A 20,745-nucleotide genomic window follows, 5' to 3' on the forward strand; every position below is an offset into this window, starting at 1 on the left:
TTGAGTGGCAGAGGTAGTATTTTATTTTTTGAGCATCCCTCCTCAAGGACACTAAAGAGTTTGTAAAATATCACTAAACAAACAAACAAAGAAAACCCAAAAAACAAAACAAAACATCGCCAGCAACAAAAAATGCAAAAATGCTGAAAAGTAAAACACAGCAGCATTCAAATATCGGAAAACATGAGAGCTAAAGTGCTTGAGATAATTTCTTAACTATGCACAGTCTGAAGTCAATCTTCCCCGTATAAATGCTATTTTTGAATAGCACCTGCCTGGCTGCATAGGTTTCTTCACCAGTCTATGGCAGGGTAACACTACTAAGCCAGAGTCATTACCCAACAGGGCTAGGAGCAACATATTTCTTTCTATCCCTCATACTAAAAGTAAGTTAATAAATAATATTCAAAGAAACACATTTTAAAGTTCAGGCAGCTGAAGTCAGACTTCAAGGAAAGTGACTGTATGGATTTCCCATGCAGTGAAGTCGCTAGCATGGCCTGAAGCTGAACAAAGCTTTGGTGGGATTTATAAAGTGCTGTCTTTCAGTATTTTATGCCTGTCTTTAGTAGTGTTTTTTTTCAAACCAGCATCGGGGCTGTGAGTTAAAAAAAATTCTGGAATAACAGACCAATTTTCAATGGATGCTGGAGCCAGACAGACATTGCACAGTGCACACAAATATATATAAAAAAAACCCCAACAAACCAAAAAACGAACCCAAACAAAAAAAACCCCAAACCCAAAACCTAACCCAATTATGGTAAAACTTTTCATCCTTAAAAACAAACACCCACCAAGCACCAAGAGCAAATCTGAAAGCAACATCTGCCTCCCGGTCCCCTGGCTCGTTCCAGCAAGGATGGTTACTACGCGATACAAGCTCAGCAGCGATGGTTGTGAGCCTGAGCCTGCAGGCACTCAGTGCAAAACTCTCCCGGTGTTCAGCCCCATGGGAGTGATCCAGTTTTCACCGAAGCCAAAGGGAAGCTCCCTACAGACTTCAGCAGACTTTGGATTGGCCCCATAGATTGATGGTGGGAGCAGGACCTTGGTTTATAGTCACTGTTTTTCTATCCAGCCACAAAAGCCACCCCCTGAAATTCCTGAAGGGGTTTTCAATCTTCCCCTCCATGCATGCATTTAACATCCATTACAGTTAATAGCAGTTACACATGCATATCAATGGGAGAAAAGTCCCAGTCAAGAGGAATTACTGGTAGTAAGAAAAGAAACCCAGTAGAAATGCTGGGAATTGCTAAAGACCCAACTCCCTCAAACAAATCTGTTTCCCTGTTTAACCAGCCGGCATCTGCCTGCCGGACCGTAATGCAGGAAGCTCTATAGTGTGTGTTTGTGTGTGCACGGGTGTGTGACGCGCGTGGGTGAGCAAACGGGCGTCGTTCTGCAGCGCGCGAGCCCGTCGGCAAGCCGCCTCCTGTCTCAGCGTCCCAGCAAGCGTCTCAAGCGCCGGCCCTCGCCGCTCTCACTTGTGAGCTGTGGTGTTGTAATCGTCCTGTGCCACGGCCGGCAGGGAATGGTCTATCCTGAACTCTTCCTCCAGCCCGCCGGGCGCCTTCGCTGAATCCCCCCGGGCTGCGGGTTGGCGACTGTCGGCGCCGCCTCCCTCCAACCCCAGGATCTGTCTCTGCACCAGCTTGGAATAAAGGCCTCCTTCTTCCATCAGCTCCTTGTGCGAGCCCTGCTGCACCACGCGGCCCTTGTCCAGCACAATGATGTTGTGTGCCTTCTCGACAGTGCTCAGCCTGTGAGCTATGACAAGCACCGTGTGGTTCTGCAAGTCGCCGTAAATCGCCTGCTGAATCTGCACAGGAGGAGAAGACGTTAGTGCCCGAGCGTCACTGGCTCCGCTTTGGAAGGAAGAACAGCAGCTTTGTGGTCTGTGTTAAGAAACCTCTGGATGGGAGGTTTGCTCTCTCCTCTGGCTACGCAGAAGCCACAAGACTCCCTGCAGCACTACCAGCACCAGCATGTCCATCCCAGCTCCTGGCTCTCGCCCTGCAGCCCAAAAGACCATCTCAGTCCAGCCAGCCCGCAGGTGCGGTACGCACACACGCACTGCCAGGTCTGATCCTGCAAGCTGGGTTCTTGTTAGAGCTGGGCCCCAAATTTGGAGGCCACATGGTGTTGGCATGGACTGCAGGAAGCCAATACCTTGTAAACGCAGCTGTTCAGAAAAGCACAGCTATTTCCTAGGTGTATCAAGGCAAAGCAAGAGGGAGTTGTTTTCTCACCAAAAGACAGACAATGGCACTAAGGTCTAACAGCAGGCAGATGGCCACCAAGCGACATGTCACATTGACACCCCTGGCTAGCCAAAACCAGCCCCTGGCTGGCATCAGATGCCACACAGGTGGCTGAGGACTTGCACACCCACAAGCTGCTCCAAGGTCAGATGCTTGTGGTGCCCCACACCATGGGCTGGCAGCGCTCATCCTCTGGGACCGGGAGACATGTCCTCACATCTCGACCTTGAACTAGCATTCCCTCATGTCATTAAACCAGCAAGGCCAAACTGCTACTGGTAGAGCTGTTTGGTTGTGACATCCCAGACAGATAAACCCAGCTCAGTTCACAGAAAGCTCAGGGCCTTTCCTGCCAGCATGGTTTCTTTGGTGCCTCAGCTGGGATTTTAGCTCGGGCAGTCCTACTCTGCCTGCTGAAGTACCATTTTTAGGGTCTTCCTCTGTATGTTGTCCTAAAAGGCTGCACAGTGCTGCTGTATGCCAATTAACACTTTTCACATTTCAAAAATGGGCAGAGATCCCTATCTCATCAGGTTTGCCAGGCACTGGCTGCTGTGAGCACAGGATTATTCTCTTCTTGGTGGCTACAGCAGTGTGGGAAGCAAATTTCTGCTCAGGAATTAGCGTCTTACCCAAACCTCTGATTGCACCGTGTCAAGACTAAGCTTGTCCACAGGCTGGAAATTGGAGCTAGTCTTGCCTCCAAACCCAGATTGCCTCTTTGGCCCAAACACCTGAGTCACCTACTCACCGCATGTTCACTCTCCGCATCCAATGCACTTGTGGCTTCATCCAGGATTAGGATGGGGGGGGTTCGGATCAAGGCCCTGGCAATTGCCACTCTCTGCTTCTGGCCACCTGACAGCTGGGCTCCTTTTTCACCTGCCTCTGTTGGGTCAAGAGGGAGAGGAAAGGGTGAAAATAAAAATCAAGAGCTGCCACCAAGTTCAGCTCTCAGCCAGCAGCATCAGGATGGTGTTTGAAGCAAAGACCAGGTAAACACTTCTGTGCACTTGGCAGAACAGTTTAAATGAGTAAACATCCCCGAGGCTGCAGTCCTTCCCTCCAGCAGCAAGTCCTCCGCTGTTGTCCCAAGGTCTGAAGCACTGATGCTCATGGAAATAACGCAGAGAAGTCCCTGAGCCTGGAAGATCATCCAAACCCCGAGCCCCGCTCCTGCCCTGGCCCATGCAGCTGCATCACTGCTGGCTCCCATAAACATGAACTATCATCAGTCTGACCTGCCTCCTCACAAAGTCCCGCTGTCACAAACACATCAGCTTTTATTACTATGGATTTATCACAGGTTTCTTTTCTCCCTATGCAGGCGGGGCGGTACACAGCTAACTGCTTGGGTTCTGGGCTTTTCTCCTGGTCATGGCACTGAAAAACAGCGAGACTGCCAGTGCCACATCTCCGTAACATTGCCAGGCACTGGGAGCCAGACTGGTCCAGACGGGATGGGGGACACTCATCCTACTGCCACAGAGCAGCAGCAGAAATGCTCGCCCGGGATGGGATCAGAAATCCTGCGGCAGCTCAGTCACCCCAAAAGGCAGCCAGGGTGCTGCACCTCTCCATGTAACTGCCTTTACAGGGCCTCCGAGCTGCCACAGGCTCGTGTCCGTCACTACCTGCCTGACTTTCCACCCGAGGGGAGAGGTTCTGCCTTCCCTAGGCACAAAATGTTTTCAAGTGCAAACGGAGGGATTTTGGTACCTGTGTGGTAGCCGTCTTGTAACTCCGTGATGAAGGCGTGTGCGTTGGCCTTCTGGGCAGCCTGAACAACCGACTCGAAGGAGGCTGAAGTTAAGCCGTAAGAAATATTATCCGCAATAGAGCGGGCGAACAGCACTGGCTCTTGGCTTACCAGGGAGATCTGCACAAAGGAAGGGAAGAGCAGGCGGTTGGGAGCAGAAGACACACTAGCCAGTGTCTCAGATCATTGGCATTTGTTCCTGCTGGGTAAGGACTCAAGCAGGCAGAGCCTCACCATTAAACCAAGACAGACAAGTGCCTCAATGTGAGCTTCCAGTGAGGATGCTAATGATGGGGTGCCCAGCGGCAGCCCCAGCCCAGTTTGCATCATCTGCTGGGAAACCATTTCACAGGAAAGAAAACTGATGTCATGCTGGTACGTTGGCATCTGGGACAGGCTTCCCCCTCCAAGACCCTGCTGTGGTTTTGCTCCAGACCTGTCATTCCCATCACTGTTTGCTTTTCCCAGTATGGGAAACCAGTTGCTGGGACAAGACAGGCGGGAGAGATCCTCTCCCAGGGCCTTGCTGATTTTCCATTCAAGGCCAGCAATCACGCTTAGGCCATGTGAATGAGCCCTCCTGCATCTTTTAATTCAAAATTAGCAAGTTACGGACGTAGCTGCTGCAATTCCTTAATTGCTTAGCAACAGCCTCCCTGTCCTACCTTACAGCCGCTGTTGCTCACTCTCACATTCAGCCTGCTTTGTCAAACACTCAATATTAAAATAAATTGAACCCTGCAAATTATTGCTCAGAACTGGGCATGAAGAGAGCCAGCGGGACAGTGTCATATTTTAATTGACTTCTCCCCATGCTCCTAACACCACACTAGGCTTTCTAAACTGAAAGGCTTGCTTGTCTTCTAATTTTCACTCAGTACGGGCAGGGAATGTAAATTAGTCACACTGACTTTGGCTTTCCAGCCTGTCTCTGATCAATTGTTTTCAGGTTTTCCTGCTGACTGGTGAGGCCATTCGCTCTGGGGGCAAACAAAGAAGGCAGTTACTTGCAGAGGAGATGAAGGCTGATCTGTGCTGACACACAGACAAGAGCTGAGGGGCCTGGACCTCTATCCTGGGCAAACCACCCAGCCCCTCCGGTGCTCCAGCTGCTGCCAGGATCCCGAGAGGTTTAACTCCCCTTTAGCTGAGAATTACTTTAAGATTTTAAGGTAGCAAGTGCTGGAGGAATGCAAAACACTTTTTTTCCAAACCCAATTTAGACGATAATTAATCCAACAACTAAAAACATATTTCTACTGTGTTGGCCAAAATATACAAAACAAAACATGTTTCTTGTTCTGTTTTCAGAAGACTTCCCCCTCCCCATGAAACCATTCTCCATCCCTTTCCCTTCCACCCCCACGAATTATCTGAATTCATTTCCTGGACCACCTCCAGCCTCCAGTTTTCTGGACATTTCAGAAGTTGCCAGATCAAATCCAAAGTAACATGCAATGCTACCATCCATCCCCTCTGATCACAGCAGGCGATAGCTAGAATACACGTATCAGTCGCTCGTACCACTGAGTGCAGGTACTTGTGATCGTACATGTTAATGGGACGCCCGTCCAGCAGCACCTGCCCGTCTTGCAGAGGGTAGAAGTTCTCCAGGATGTTGACACAGGAGCTCTTCCCGCTCCCCGAAGGACCCACCAGCGCTGTCACTTTGCCAGGGTGCAGGGTGAAGGACACATTCTGCAACATGGAAGGGAGAGCATGCTCAGGTCCTGGCTTTTCCCAGGGTCCCGGGGCAGTGGCTCGGGCACTATGCAAGAAAGGTAGCTGAAATCTGGCCACGGTGACCCTCCACCTTGGTGATGTGCCACATCAGCCATCTCTCCTGGCTCTGAGGAAGCAAGAAGCCTCCAAAATTGCTTCAAATTTGCCTGCTGATGTAGCAAGACCTCTAAAAACTGCAAAGCAAACTAATCTCTTTGCTGCCTCTCCCTGCCCCGTGACCCCAGCCCCTCTCCCATGGAAACGGTCTGAGACAGCTTGGCACAAAGCCCTGTACCATACTGACGTGTTTAATGCCTGAGCGGGGAACAAGGGTTTTATTAATAAATCTCATTCCTTGTAGGGAAGGCCAGCCCTAAACATCCGCTATTCCTTATAATCTGTTTTCCAGCATGCCGTTGAGCCTGCCTTTACGCATCTCCAAAAGGGCAGCTGACATTTCCCGTGGGCTGGGGATCGGTTACTGCTGCGATGGAGAAGCAGTGCGTGATGCCTCGTGGCGTGGGAAATGCTCTGTGCCCGCGAGGCTCACCTGGAGAACCTGCGTTGCAGAGCGAGTGCGGTAGGAAAATGTCACATTTCTGAACTCCACCTTCCCATCCACATGGTCTGGGGCCAGCGACCCGTCATTCACCATGGTTGGCTTGCGGTCGATGAACTCGAACACCTTCTCGGCAGCTCCCACTCCCTGCATCAGGCCGCTGTAGACAGAGCCGACAGACTGGAAGGGAAGAGGCAACGGTGAGACCCTCCCGTGCGATGGAAAAGGCAATTGGTGTGAATTGTAAGGAGAACGGCTGAAGCTTTCCCAAGTCTATCATCTGACATTAACTACAGTCATCAGACACAGAAAAAGAAAGCTTTTCCCCTATGCAGTGTACAGAGCGGATATATGGACACATCCAGGGAAAGGGCATCTAGAGGGGTTTGTGCATGGGTAGACCCAGAGGGGAACAGAAGAAGGAAACAGACTGATTGGGAAGAGAAGATGTATGCCAGGAGATACATGACCCAAGCTTCCACCAGAATCCTCCACCTATCTCTCTTTGCTCAAGACCAGCAGCTCCTCAACCCAATCATTGAACAGTCCACGTACGGCAGCACATCGCACCAGCTCCTGAGGGCAGCCGGCTCGTTCCCTAGCACAAACGCAGAGCAGCTTCAGGCTGGACCTTTGTAGACAACCGTTTGGCAGCTGATATGGCTGTTCCCTGCCGGGATATGGGCCTAGTGGATTTACCATTGCGCTTTCCCAACTACAACTGCTGCACGCTGACACCGGCTTCGCTGGGATAAATGCCCCATCATGTCGGCTCTTTTCAATATTAAACGCAGAGCTGCAGAACAGCTTGTACTGCAACTGCCCCTCCCATCAGGAGGGGAAAAAAAACCCAACCCAACCCAAACACACCAAAAACACAGCCTGAAAACACCACCAGAGCCTGCAGTCATCCAAACAGATGGTGAAAGCCAGGCATGCTGCCTCCAGCTCTGCTCTGCTGCTGCGTGAAGGCTGAAGCACTGCCGAAACCACACTTGGCTGCGAGGAAACCTCGACTTGATCGTTTCTGCCTCAATTAGCCAAGCTTACGCCTTTGCAAGGGGAAGGCAGCCCCGGGTGGGCTCTACCATCCCACCCACAATCCCATCTTGCTAACGCACTGCCAACGCAGCAGCTTGCAGCCTATTCCGGGGGGGGGCGGGGGGGGGGGGAAGGTAACATAATTAAGTTTTTAATGAAGCCTGAAATTTAACAGGCAGCTTTGTAATCCCTGCATCCTTCATGCCAGGAAACGTGCTTGGGAGGCAGCCAGGACTCTGCCCTTCAGCAGGGCCAACCTGACCCCTTTGGTCCCGATTGCCTTATTGGGGGATGAGCTGCTTCAGGTGCGTTCAGGTTGTGAGGCCACAGCAGGAGGGGAGCGGGGAGCAGAGGGGAGAATGAGCCCAGCGGTGGGCAAAGCCACAGCGCCAAGGAAATGCATCACAGGGAGGTCAACACTGGATCTAGCCCTGCGACTGCCCTGGGACTTTCTAGAAGACAAGTATCATCTTGATACAGGGTAGCCCAGAGGGAGAAACCAAACTCACCTCCATGCAGTCTCCTAAGACGAACTCATAAATGATGAAGGATATCAGGTTTCCGCTTGTCATTTGCCCAGAGATCACGAGGTGCCCACCGTAGTAAAGGATGCTGACCTGGACGATCAGGAGGGTCAGCTGAAAGCAAGAAAAGACCCCAAAATCAGCAAGGACAACTGCATTTTGGTGCATTTGTAATTACTCACACAACAGCCCACAATACATGTGCTGACATTTATTCTTTGAGCCCCAAACTGAGCATCCCTGACAGCGTACAGCTGACAGCCCTAGCAGCGAGCATGGATATGAGAAGGGAAAAACAACTTCAGTACAGGGGCTGATTTAAGGCACTGGGCTGGGATCTTTCAACAGAACAGAAGTTCAGACAGGCAACAGCCAAGGAGGGAAAATTTACCTGAAATAATAGAGCATCTCAAGACTAACGTCCTCAAGCATAATAATCTACACTCAAATTATCCAACACATGCAGTCACCTCACCACTAAAATAAACCTTCTGTTATATGAATGTGACACATTTTCATTTAGAGCACAAAATCAAGCCAAGAGTTAATGCAAAAATCCTCCTGGCATGTACAAGTCCCTGAAGCACAACCTCAACTCTTGCCTGAAATCAGTGTGGGGGGGTACCACCTACTCTAGAAAGGAGACAGATCAGCTCTGATATGACAAATACCAGCCCCTGCCTTTATTCAGCTGGTTTTGTTCCACGCTGCCTGGGTGCTCAGGAAAGTGGCGATGCCCTGGTGCTCTGTGTGACATTTGCGGGACAGGCTGTAAATTCACACAGACAAAAATACTGGGGAAAAAAATTCCTCCTCTATTGCTCTGCCACAATCTGACCTCAAGGTCCTGTGTTCCCTCCGAGAAGGATTCTACCAGGGCTGTGCTAAATCCATCGGCTTCTTTCTACGTGAGCCCCGCAGAAGCAGTTTTTGAGGGGTTTTGCCACCTTTGACTCAGTGGGATCTGTGCTGTGTGACCCAGTTCACGCTCTGGTTTCACCTGGGAGCTCAGAAACAATGCTAAAAATGCTCAAATTTTGCTTCCAAACTTGGGAAGCCATAAAGTCTCCCACAGCTGCACGAGGGCACCATAACTCGCAAACCCTTCACCAGAGGCTACTTAGATCCTTGAATGTGCAGAGATAAGGGCAGCCTCTCACGTGAGGGTTTTGCACAGCCTTAGTTAGCAGCCGATGTAGAAGTCCCAAACAATCTGGTCTTGAATGATGAAAAAGCATTTTGCAAAAAAAACCTCAAAAAACCCCAAATCCAAACCCCAGCAGCCTCCCCCTGCCACCACCCACACACAGAAAATCTCTCTTTCTGAGCAGAAGCTCAACCAACGCCACGGCTATTTCCCAGCCGGAGCCCTGGAGATGAGCTGGCACAGGCACGCAATGCAGCAACACAGAAACACAGGGTTTTCCATGACCTTGAGCAGTTATCAATTATATTCTTATTTGCAAGAGAAAACAGACCGTTCAGTGGCACGATGCAGCACTGCCCTAAGAGGGAATGGAATATGTTTTTTGATAAGTGAAAAAAAAAAAAATAAATTAAGAGACAGGGGATTACAGGCAGCGGACATCAAGGCTGGGCTCACCCTGCAAAGCTCCCTAGAAGCAAAGGAGATGCATGCACATCAAGCCATGTGTGTTTTGGGATCCGAAGCAACGTGCCCTGCCCGTCCCCAGCCCCACATGGGGAAGCGCTGGCGCTGGCCACCTACCCCGCTGGACCAGACGTAGTAGGTGTAAGCCATGGCCTCCCGCTTGTTGAGTTTGTACACCTGCTGCAGCTTCTGCCAGTACACGTTCGCCTCTGCCTCCTCGTTGGCAAAACTGCGGACGGTCTTCATGGCCGAGATGGTCTCCTCAGCAGTGTTGTTGGCCTTGGCCAGGGCGTTCTGCACGTCCTTGGAGAGCTTCTGCGGGGAGCGGGGGGAGGCAGAGGGGGCTCAGCGGGCGCCAGGCTGCCTGTGGCACCTCTCCCTGCACACCCCGGGCTCTGCTGGGCTTGGGAAAAGGTGGCACGGTGACATTTTCCAAGGCCATGGGCAACAAGGCTGAGCACTGGGCTATATCCCACACCCCAGGACAGCCTGGGGCACTGTGCCAGGAGGGGAACAGATTCGTCGTGCTGTCCCTGAGGAGGGACCTGGGCTGCAGGAGGTGAAGTGCCATGCCCAGGGTCACTTAGGAAGCCTGCGGCAGAGCCGCTGCTCCCGGTGCCCTGATGGGAGAGGGTCAGCCTGGCCCAGGAGCCCTTCCAGGAGTTCCCAAGTCAGGGACAGGTCTGGAGACCAAGGGCAGCTCCGCTCCTCTCATGAGTGCCTGACCCACAGGAGGAGCCACGGCCAGGAGAGGCAGCACCCAAGGGCCCTGCTTTGGCAGCACCTTTGCATGCCACATCCCCAGCACAGTGGAAAGCTCCAATAACCGATGCAGGGAGCAGCAGTGCAGGACTCGCATGGTCCGTGGGACACAGTATTAGCCACAGGAGATGGCCTTTGGCCCACACTAGCCCCAGGCAGAGGGAGGAAGCTCGGCCCTGGGTTTAACCCCCACCCATCACTCCAAAGGGAGGGGAGAGGACAGATTGCATGAGGACAGGCAGGCGCATATGCGACATCCCACGGCTAAGCTACCTCTCCTGTCAGACCTGAGATGCTTCCACTCCTGAGCATGAAGCAAGGTAAGAGCCGAGGCTATACCCATACAGGTTTAATGCCGCCTTCCTGCCCCAACTGCTGGCAGCAAAGCACCCGAGCATCAGTCCCACCAGCTCCAAGGCCACCCACAATCTCCGCGATGGCTTCACAAGGGGAACAGCCCAGCGTTGTGGCACACCATGGCCATGCCAGCTTCTCCTGCCTACCTTGTAGTACTTCCCATAGACATCAGACACCAGCATGATGATGGGGAAGCCCATGAAGGTGACGAGCGAGAGCTTCCAGGAGAGGCTGAACATGAAGAAGATCACCCCTGTGGCCTTCACCACATTGCGCAGGAAGATGTTGATGTTCTGGGAGACCAGGTCGCTCACGATGGTCGTGTCCGATGTCAGGCGGGAGATGACATCCCCTGCAGCAATGAGGGGTTGGGGAGAGCAGGGACACGTCACCACAGCAGGTCACTGCCTAGCGGTGTCCCATGTCCCATGCCAGAGGACAGACAGAGCTCCCCATTCAACCCACCCCTTGCTGGGGGTCTGAAGGGCGGCATGGAAGTGGGGTGACTCTCCACCGCTGTGGATGCGAAGCAAAACAGAGGAGCTTGAATTGCTGCATGCATGAGGGACATGAAATGCATCTGAAGGCATGAGCTACGTCCCTGGGTCACCAAGGATGGCTGCAGGACAGCAAAGGGGACTGCAGCAGCACCCTACACCAGAGGGCACCCTGTGGGCACACAGAGGGGCAGCGGGTCTGTGGGTGGAGCGTTTGCTGGGCTGCTGAATGCACCTCCAGAGCTGTCAACCCAGCCCCAAGTTCATTTCTAAATGTCTCCAGGAGCTTGCCAGGGACTGCTGGCACCTTTCCCTGCCGTCCTGGCAGGACCAGCCAGGGCCAGGCACAGCATGCCCTGTGGAGGAGCATGAGGCGGCTTCGGAGAGGGCTGTTTGGGTTTAGCCATGTGCCCTGTAGCCTGGAGCCGACCCAAGTGACCCTGAGGACGTGGGTCTAGCTACGAAGGGGCAAAGCTTCTGTGGTGTCCTTTGATGGAACTGAACGTTACAGCCAGCAAACATCACCCTGAATTCCTAAATGCTTGGCCCGTGTTTGAGTCCAGCTGACCTCCTGTGCTTTTGTGTAAGTATTAGTCCAGGGTTACCCATATCCCACTTACAATAACATCTCCGGTGTCCTCAGCTACCAGGGCACCATGCAGCGATTGCTAAATATGGCAATAGCCTCAAAACTAAAAATATCACTGAGAAGAAATTAAATGTGGGAAAAGTTACAGCGGGCTGGGACCACACCAGAGCGGCATGGACCAGGACAGGACTGAATGGCAAGCAGGGAAAGCCACAAGCATGCCCAGCAAGCTTCACACATCTGAGGTTTCCCATGCCCAGAGCAGAGCAGGAGAGCGGCCGACCAGCAGGCACGGGAGGAGAAAAGTAGGTGTTTTGGGGATGAACGGAGATGAACACGTCAGCCTTGGGGCTGCTGGATGTCAGGCTGATTGGTGGCAATGGGACATCCCCAGGGTGCTGGGCAATCCTGTCCCAACCCCATGGTGGGAGCCACCCGAAAGGGAAGAGCTTTCTGCCACTCTTTCTGAACACAAGCATTTGGGTGCCATCTCTAGCTGCCCCCAATCTGCTATGTGCTGGTAGGGCAAACCAAGGGGAAAAAAAATACTGGGATGGGATAGAGGGGTTAGAGCAAATCCGGGGGAAAGAGGAACCAACCTGTGCGATTCTCATCAAAGAAACTCATCTCCTGAGACACCAGCGACCTGAAGAGGCAGTTGCGAAGGCGAATGTTCAGTCTTGCAAATATGAGCGTAAAAACACCACCCCGGATACCTGCGGCAAATGAGCTAATTGCAGATAAGAAACGTTATAGACCAATGGACACGAAACCCGCTCCTCAGCAACACAAACACCCCGACGCCCGGGCCAAGGGCTTGGGCAATGCTGTGCGGGTACCACATTCCACCCCAGGAAGCAATGACTAATCCAGCCCACACCTCCTCTGGGCGCTACCAGCATGGGGACGGCTGGTCCTAACCCTGGTAGTAACAAGTTTCGGGAGGAGATGCAGCGCTGCCAGACCGATGTTCCCCAGGGAGCCCGTTCCCTGTGTCTGCTTCTGCTCCCCCACCACTAGTAGACGGACACGGAGGGCTATGCAATGGCCTTGTGACTGCCACCACAGCCTCTCTGCACCGTGACGGCGCAGAGAAATCAAAGCACATCCCTGGGGTCTGGCAGGGACCCAGTGGAGCGGCTGCAGGTGAGACAGCTCGTGCCCACCGCTGCCACTGCAAGCTCCTGCGGGAGAACCCCAAACTCCTCCTCGCCAGGGCCAAAACCAGCCCCTGCGATTACCTTCCTATGGCAAGCAGCGACATGACCAGCACTGCCGTGGAGAAGCGGTCCATGCTCTTCTGCACCACGATGCCGTCGATGGCCAGCCCCGTGTAGTAGGGCAGGAAGGTCTCCCCTGCCGGACAAGCACAGGACATGGGGTTTCAGCCCCACCGCGCAGGATCGGCACAGGACCTGTATGTCCAACTGCGATGGCCTGTGGACAACGCCATCCCCACCACAGAGATACTCAGCCATTGCATGAGATGTCTCAGGAGGCACAGCCCTGAGTGGCACGCAGGGATGTTTCATTCCCCAGTGTATTTTATCCCCTATTGCGTTTTATCCCCTATTGCATTTTTTTTTGCCCCATTACATTTTTCACCCAGCCTGTGCGGGACATGCCACCCAGCGCACCCAAAAAAGCAAGCCTGGGATGCTGCCAAGTCCCCCCACCGTGGCTCTTTCCTTCCCAGTGAGGACGGGAGCACACTGCGGTCCCCCCAGTCCCTTCTCTCACCCAGTGCGGCCACGAGGAGGAAGAAGGAGGCAATGCCCAGGAAGAAGGCATCCGGCTTGGTGTAGGACAGCAGCTTATGGATGGTGGGACCCGCCGCCTCCTCCCGCTTGTCCCTTGGGGCACCGCCGTCACAGCTCTCCTCTGCCTCGGCGCGGGACTCGGAGCTGGGCCCCAGCGCCTCGCGGGAGGAGGTGACACAGGCCAGCAGCTGCCACAGCCCGAAGGTGGCCGCCAGCGCCACATAGGTCCAGGCAAAGAGCCCCCAGAACCAGGGGTCCCTGATGGTCCTCCGCACCTCCGAGTAGAGCAGCAGCTTCACCATCATGTAGATACCCATGAGGAGGCAGACAACGGCGATGAAGGTCCGCGATGCCCTGAGGCGCCGGGGGCCGTAGGCCGTGTTGGTGGCCACCCCAATGGCGGCCCCCAGCAGCACACAGCTGCGGTAGAGGCAGCCCCCCCAGATGTCCAGCAGTGAGTTAAAGATGTTGAAGTGCCGCAGGTCCTGCAGGACATCCCGGCCGCCCCGGCCGTGGGCGTAGAGCAGCGTGGTGACCACCACATCGGCCCCGCTGAGCGCCAGCGTGCTGGCCACCGCCTTCCAGGCACGCATCCTCGCTGCTGGGCTGGGGACGTCACCGAGGTGGCGGGGGGCAGCCCTAGCACGGGGAGGACGTGGTCATGTTGGCCTCTGCTGCGGGGTGAGAAGAAGGGGATGGGGTTGTTATTTGCCCCAGGGAGGTGGTGGGGAAAGGGAAGCAGGATGGGGGGACAACCATGCCAGCTCCCCACCAGCCCACCCTGACCCCAAACGTCCTCCCCTCCCTTGCTGCATACACTCCAAGATATTTCATAAAACGAGAAGCACAAATGAAGACAAACTTCCCTCCCAGAAGCCTGCACCCATCCTGAATCCCACAGCAGAAATCTGCGCATCTCGGTGGGAAACTTTGTCCCCGCTTGCTGTGGTGGCTGCGGGGCCACGAGGTCCCCGGCAGCTGGGTGATGCTGGGACACCTGTGCAGCCCACGTGTCCTGCGCTACGGGGCCATGCAGGTGCTAAACGCGATGTTTGCGATCTGAGAGTCCCTCCCCACCTTTCCCAGGACAAAGCTGAAACCGAGCACTCAGTCAAAACCATATGAAAGCAGAATGAAGAGCAGCTCAGCTTTGTAACAAATCCCCTTCATCAAAAAAAGAATAAATTATAGGAACAGCAGCCCGTCATGCCTTGCTGTCCTCAGCCCCCTTGAATATTAATTTGGGGTAACCCACTAAACCTGCTGCGCAATTCAGCGACACAACAAAAATCCCAAGAGGAAATTAAAAGGGGGTTGGGAAACCATAGCTGCGTCCCATGGGAGAAGGAAGCTCCGGGGCGGGACGCCGCCTTCGCTGTCACCCGTGGATCTGACCGGCAGCAGCGATGGTGGGGCTGGATCTGAATTGACACAGAAAAGGGTGAAAAGCTCGACTTCTTTTAAACCAAGTGAGCTGCTCGCCTGCTCCTGCGCTGCGCCCAGAGATGCCGTGCATGGGGACGAGGGAGGTGCCCGATCCTCAGATTTGTGCTGGCCAAGCAGCTGGTGACGGTGCACGGTGCAGAAGGCACGGCACAAAGGATGCCATGCGTCGGCCACGCTCTGGCCTGCGTGACCGCAGCCGCCTCCGCAGCCGCCCGAAAGCAAACCACAGGGAAAAGGGCAGCCCACGGCACCAGCCAAGCAGTGCCCTTGGCCAAGAGCGGCTCGGTGGCCAGGGAGGTGGGATAAAAAGCTAAAAAGTGGAGGAAAACGGGGCAGAGGCTGCAATCTGGGGAAGAACGGGGGTTTGTGGGGTGGGTCGGGAAGGAGAGCTGGAGGCAAAGCAGAGCAGCGGTGTCAGGGAGGAGCTGGACACGCTTCCCAGGGCGCTCGCTGCTGCCATCCGCTGCAAAGCTGCGCGGATCCGGCCCGGTGGAGAAGGAGGAGGAGGAGGAGGAGGAGGAGGAGGAGGAGGAGGAGAAGGAGGAGGACGAGGAGGAGGAGGCGGCCACCGCAGCTCCCTGCCATCCGCAAAGGTGTCCCCAGCTACAAAGCTGGAGATGCCGAAGGTCCCCAGCCTCATCCCTGCCTCCCCCCGTACGAGATGCTCCTCCCGGGGGAGACGCCCGGGAAGGGCCGCGCCCGCCATAGCAAGGGAGCGGGGAGGGAAACGCACGGTTTCCCTCATTTGCAGCGCAAGGGCAACGCGGTCCCGACCCGCCCGGACGGGGTCTTACCGGCAGCGGCGGCGGGGACCGGTCCTGCCCTGCCCGGCCCGGCCCGGCGGCGGCGGCGCGTCCCGGGAACAAGGTCGGGAGGGGGCGTGGCCTCCGCCGTGACCCCGCCCCTCGCCACGCCCCCTCGCTGCGGCGCGGCCCCGGCCCCGCCCGCGGATTAACTTTTTTTTTTTTTTTTAATTTGTATATTATTTTATTGGTTTTATTTCATTTCTGCAGCAGAGGGGGAAAATACAACACACGATTGGGCTTTAAAAACAACCAGGACAAGGGCTCAACATCGGCTTTAAATTAACCCCTAAAGAGGGGCTCAACAGGGTTTTAAATTAACCCCTAATGCAGAGAGGAATCCGGTTTCAAGAAATCCAGTTTATAAATTATTTTTCCCCTTCAAGTCCCCGCACCAGCTCTGGAGGGATGGCAATGCTCATGCTCTTCCCTGGCCGCCATCTCTGCATCCAGCTGGGCTGTACAGGTGACACAGGGGCTGGTCGGTGTCACGGTGGCAAAGTTTCACCCTATTTTTGGAGTGCTGGTCTTAAAAACACCCCTATAACCCTCGCCAGTGTAGGAACAGACTACAGAGTTCCTGGAGTTCACTCCATTTCTGGAGAGAATAGAATGGCGATGTTACAAAGGAAAAATTCATTTTTCTCTGCCTGGATAACCAAAAATAAAAAGATCACGTTCTATTATCAATTTTATTTCTGCTAATTAGTGCTTAAAACTAAAAAAAAGCTCACTTCAAGCCATTCCCATGTCCACCAGGAATGCAGTGAGACCTGGCGTGACTCTTCCCTGTTCAGGCGGACAGTGGGGAGGACAGTTTTCAGCTGCAGGAAACAAACTGCAACATGGCTAAGCCAGCTGTAGTTTCTGGTTCTCTCCTCACCTACACCCAGATCACTCCCCGGGCTTGATGCAAGTACTCCCAAAAGGGCAGTTTCCACGCCGTAGGCAAGGTGGAGCTTTTTTGGCAAGACCGAGTCTCTCGCTGCCAAAGGGTAAATGAGGATGGTGCCACTTCCCTGGGTCGGAGGGATGGCCCAAGGGCAAATCTGGACCGGGAAGGGACTGAACAGACACCTTTGTCTGAACCTTCCCCTTCCCGTCTCCCCAGGACAGAGCAGGCACGTCTGCACCCTGGACTCCCATGCAGCTGGGCCACAAACCTCAGGGACAGTTCGCGCTACTGTCCCCAGCCCTGCGGGCCCCAAGAAAAGCCCCAGGGGCTAACTGGTTTTCTTCACGCTGGCCATACTCTGCTCAGGTGGCAGGACCGTCTCGATCTGAAACGACACAAACTGGCCCTTCTTCAGCTTCTTCAGGGAGCTGGCAGCGCTGCTCCCAAACACATTGTCTTCCACTTTGAAAGCAAGGGAGGGCAGGCCCCGACTTTTCCTTTTCATGCTCTTCCGCTCCCGCTTGTAGGCTGTGGTCATGTTGGCGATCACCTGTAAAGCAGATTGCTTGGGTTGGGCCTTGAGACACCACTTAAAAATCAGCTCGCCTCTGTCTCACGCGAGCTCGGCAAGCGAGGGTCAGCACTGCAGCACGCAGAGCTCAGCTTGGCAAGCCAAGGCTGTGCCAGCAAGCGCCAGCACAGCTGGCTGCACCCTGGGGCAAGGGAGGGACTAAGCAAGGTCTTTCCAGCCTTATTCTCACCAACCCCAAACTAGCAGGAGATCTTACATTAAGAAATTGTGATTTCATGGTGGTGCTCAGAGGAGCCGTTAGTTCTCCATCAGTAGAGGGCAGAAAGAGATCTAGGCTGGAGTAACACAGAGCCAAAGGAAGCTTTTATCACCTCCTGTTAATTACAACCCCAATCCTGGCCCATCTGCAGGCAAACGTCAGCGACCTGGACACCAGAAGTGCCCTTACGGACAGGGCAGGATGCTTTGGCATTACCAAGACGGAGCTCTTACTGCCCTGTGCCATGATGTGCATCTCCGTTTCACAAGAAGGGAATCCGAGCTAGCCAGCCTGAGCTGCCAAAGGGATCAGTTGGGAATAGATCCCACATGTTCAGCTCCCAGGCCTCCTCCCTCCTGTCCTGTTTTACTGCTGCTATTCCCTGGCAAGAAGAATCACAGTCCAGGTGGGATCAGAGAGGACCACATAACCCCGAGTCTAAGAAATGACTGAGCAAACAAAGCACTCGAGCCTTGTCTATTATTTTTTGGCACACAGATCGCCAAGCACTTTACAGGGGACACTGAGGTCATTTTTCAAGTCAGGAAACCAAGAAACGGAGAGACAAAATGAGTTGCCCACGGTCACCCAGCACATTAGAGACAGTCAGGAACTGAATGCTGGCCTTGCTCCCCAAACCCAGCTCTCTGCCCACCAGGCCACTACTCTTCGTGGTAGCCCCAGCCTCCCCAGTTTCTCTCCTCCCATTTTGGGGCAGGGTTACTTTTAACATTCTTAAGTACACAGCATGACCCTAAAGGCTTTTTGTCCCTGCCTAAGGACCAACTCCCTCGGCTGATTTGTGATGCAGATTACAAGGCAGAGTGCTGGGCAGGCTGGGAGACAGCTCTCATTAGCCTTGATGGAGTAAGCCAGTCCCTCCTATTTCATCACCCAGCTCGTGGCACCAAACAGTGCCAGCTCAGAGGGTCCGGCTCTGCTGCTGCTGCCCTTGGCACGCATCGAGGTGCCAGTGTCCACCTCTCCTCTCAGGCCAGGACTGTGGAGGCTCAGGCAGTGCTTAACTGGCATCTCCATCCTTCCCAGCTGGACGCACGGCCTTCCTGCCATGCTCGAGCCCCTCAGCTACCTGCTATGCTCGGTGACAGGAGAGAGCCCGCAGGCAAAGGACTCCTGTCAGATGACATTTCTGGACAGATGGGGCCAGGGGCTCTCTCTGAGCGCCTGAGCATGCCCACGCTGTGGCATGATCTTTGTATGGGCAAATCCCTTCTGTGCAGCTCTTGCACAGCCTGATGCAGGGGACCCTGGGGACAGCTTAGCTGCAAAACAATTTCAAGGCACTGTAAGACTTACAATTTCTTTCACCGCATTCTGCTGCTCCTGAACCGTGGCTGTGAATCGTGGGAGGCTGTCTGCCTTACCGGAGCTAGCCCCCTGCTCTTTAGAGTCCTTGACAAAATTCACCTGCAAGGTACAGATATTTGGGTGTTACTCTGTAACTGCACCAGTGGCAAACCTCCTACAAGACTCTCCTGTGTCAAGAAGTTACCTCGGACGACAGGCACACGTATCTGTTGAACATGAGGAAGAAGGGGGTGTACTTCGTGACGGAGTTGACCGAGGTGCGGAAATCGAAGAGCACAGGGTCAAGGTTGGTGTCCCATTCACTGGGCTTCTCATTCACCACGTTGCAGATGGAGGATTTGAGCACCTCGGCGCTGCGGTCGTCCAGGCCTGCGCAGTCTGCGGGGTCTGCGGGGGTGAGGATCTGTGAGATGTTCCAGCGCTCGCATAAATGCCGGCTGACCTGCAACGGCAGGGGGTCATGCCCACGGGAGAACGAGGTGGGTTTGCACCACAGCAGCTAGCAGCTTCCACAGCACGAGACGGCACCGTCCCTGTGCCAGGAGAGGCTGCTCAGCAGAAAAAACTCCCTAGAAAAGTTAGAGCCTGACAAAATGTTTTGCAATGACTGTTCCCATGCTTGAGGCTTTCCACAGCACTGGGAAGCTCAGTCAATCCCAGGATAGGGCGGAAATCTCATGGACATCACCTCACAGGACCTTTCCTTCTGAGCAGAAAGACTGCAGTGTAGCTGGAGGACTTGCATTGCAGAACCACAACCTTAAATCCCTTACAGGGTGAAAGCACTGACAAATCATCTACCGCTGGCAACAGGGCTGGGGCAGGGAGAAGGCAGCATCAGCTCCTTGCCTCCCCTACATGGCACGCTGCAGCTCTGCCTTTGGGTCCCACTGCCCAAAAAAACCTGCTCAAGATCATGTTGCTTTTCCCTGAACCACCCAGCACCTGACCTACCTCCTCACAGAAGTCCCAGCTCTGACTGGCGTAAATGTTCTTGGATGCTCCAAACCTGAACGACAAGAGGACACACAACTGGTTTTACTCCATCAGCTGCAGGGCAGAGCCAGAGGAGTTCAATCCTCATGGGTGATGACAGGATATGAAAGGGACAGGGGCCCTCCAGTGGAGGTGGTGCTAAACAAGCTGGCCTGACCTCGCCTCCCCAAGAGCGGAGAGCAGTCTGCTGGCTCCATCTGTTCCAAAAGAGCCAAGCCTGTTTGCTTTCGAATGATAAGGCAGCAGCAGAAACAAGCAGAGTTTCTTGCTCTGAATGCAAACCTCTACTGGCCACATGCATTTCCCACAAGGACAATGTCACGTGGTGACACGCGCCATGTCAGTGCAAAATAAACGCTTTCTAGGAGGGATCAGGGAATGGTTTTAAAACTGCAGAGAACTGGGGCACCAGCTCTCTTGGTCTTGGAGCTACTCGAAGATCTACTTCTGCCTCTTTCTCCCCTCCCCTGATAACAAGAGGAGAACAGGCTCTTCCCAAGTACTTTGTAAAGACCAACTGAGAGGCACTGCATGGCCTCTCCTGCAGAAGGGAGAGTCCCTGCTCTCGTGGGGAACCATCTTGTGGACACAATATTTTTGCAACAGACATCCCAGCGCGCCCCATCTCACTGCAGAGGTGCAATGTAACCAAAACCAGAAGAGCACACCTGTAAAAAATTGTAGCTAGGGCTTTAGCCACTGACAAGGGATCTTTCTTCTGCAGAGGAGCAGCCTCCACCCACTTAGTGAAGTAGTCGGTCACAATGAGGACATGTGTATTGCTCCGGCTCGTCTCAGGAAAAGGTCCTGCATAAATAAGTGTCAAGAAAAATCAGTGTGATGCCGTAATATCACCCAAATGAGGGAAGTCAGAAACCCAGCCCAGCAAAACAATCACTGCAAAAATGACCATGACTCTCTTCTGCAATGTCATTTGGCCAGTACCTTTCTGTGACCTTTGTAAGCAAAAATACACCCATCAGTCTCAATTCCGGGAAGTAACGCATGCCCACAATTCCCATTGTGTGTGGGGAGG

The 20,745-nt window shown here is 53.9% G+C and overlaps 1 protein-coding gene across 4 annotated transcripts; it reads right to left on the minus strand.

Moving 5' to 3' along the window:
• ABCB9 (ATP binding cassette subfamily B member 9) lies at window positions 1-15,792 on the minus strand. 4 transcript variants are annotated; one of them, XM_087754469.1, is made up of 13 exons: window positions 15,690-15,767; window positions 14,773-14,870; window positions 13,430-14,123; window positions 12,931-13,045; window positions 12,289-12,419; window positions 10,750-10,955; window positions 9,602-9,799; window positions 7,858-7,986; window positions 6,299-6,487; window positions 5,551-5,724; window positions 3,987-4,146; window positions 3,019-3,155; window positions 1-1,825 (listed from the first exon to the last, which is right to left on the minus strand). In XM_087754469.1, exons 3-13 carry the CDS (start codon window positions 14,040-14,042, stop codon window positions 1,487-1,489), a joined length of 2,391 nt encoding a protein of 796 aa, XP_087610595.1. In that variant the 5' UTR covers window positions 14,043-14,123; window positions 14,773-14,870; window positions 15,690-15,767; the 3' UTR covers window positions 1-1,486. The 4 variants fall into 4 exon arrangements, with proteins under 4 accessions (XP_087610595.1, XP_087610597.1, XP_087610594.1 ...); XM_087754471.1 differs by lacking the exon at window positions 14,773-14,870 and having other exon boundaries at window positions 12,289-12,335; window positions 15,690-15,792; XM_087754468.1 differs by lacking the exon at window positions 14,773-14,870 and having other exon boundaries at window positions 15,690-15,792.
• Window positions 15,793-20,745: the final 4,953 nt, after the last annotated feature.

The sequence above is a fragment of the Nipponia nippon genome, unplaced genomic scaffold, assembly GCF_047370975.1.
Source record: "Nipponia nippon isolate SJK-2023a ecotype South Korea unplaced genomic scaffold, ASM4737097v1 scaffold_18, whole genome shotgun sequence".
NCBI lineage: Eukaryota > Metazoa > Chordata > Aves > Pelecaniformes > Threskiornithidae > Nipponia > Nipponia nippon.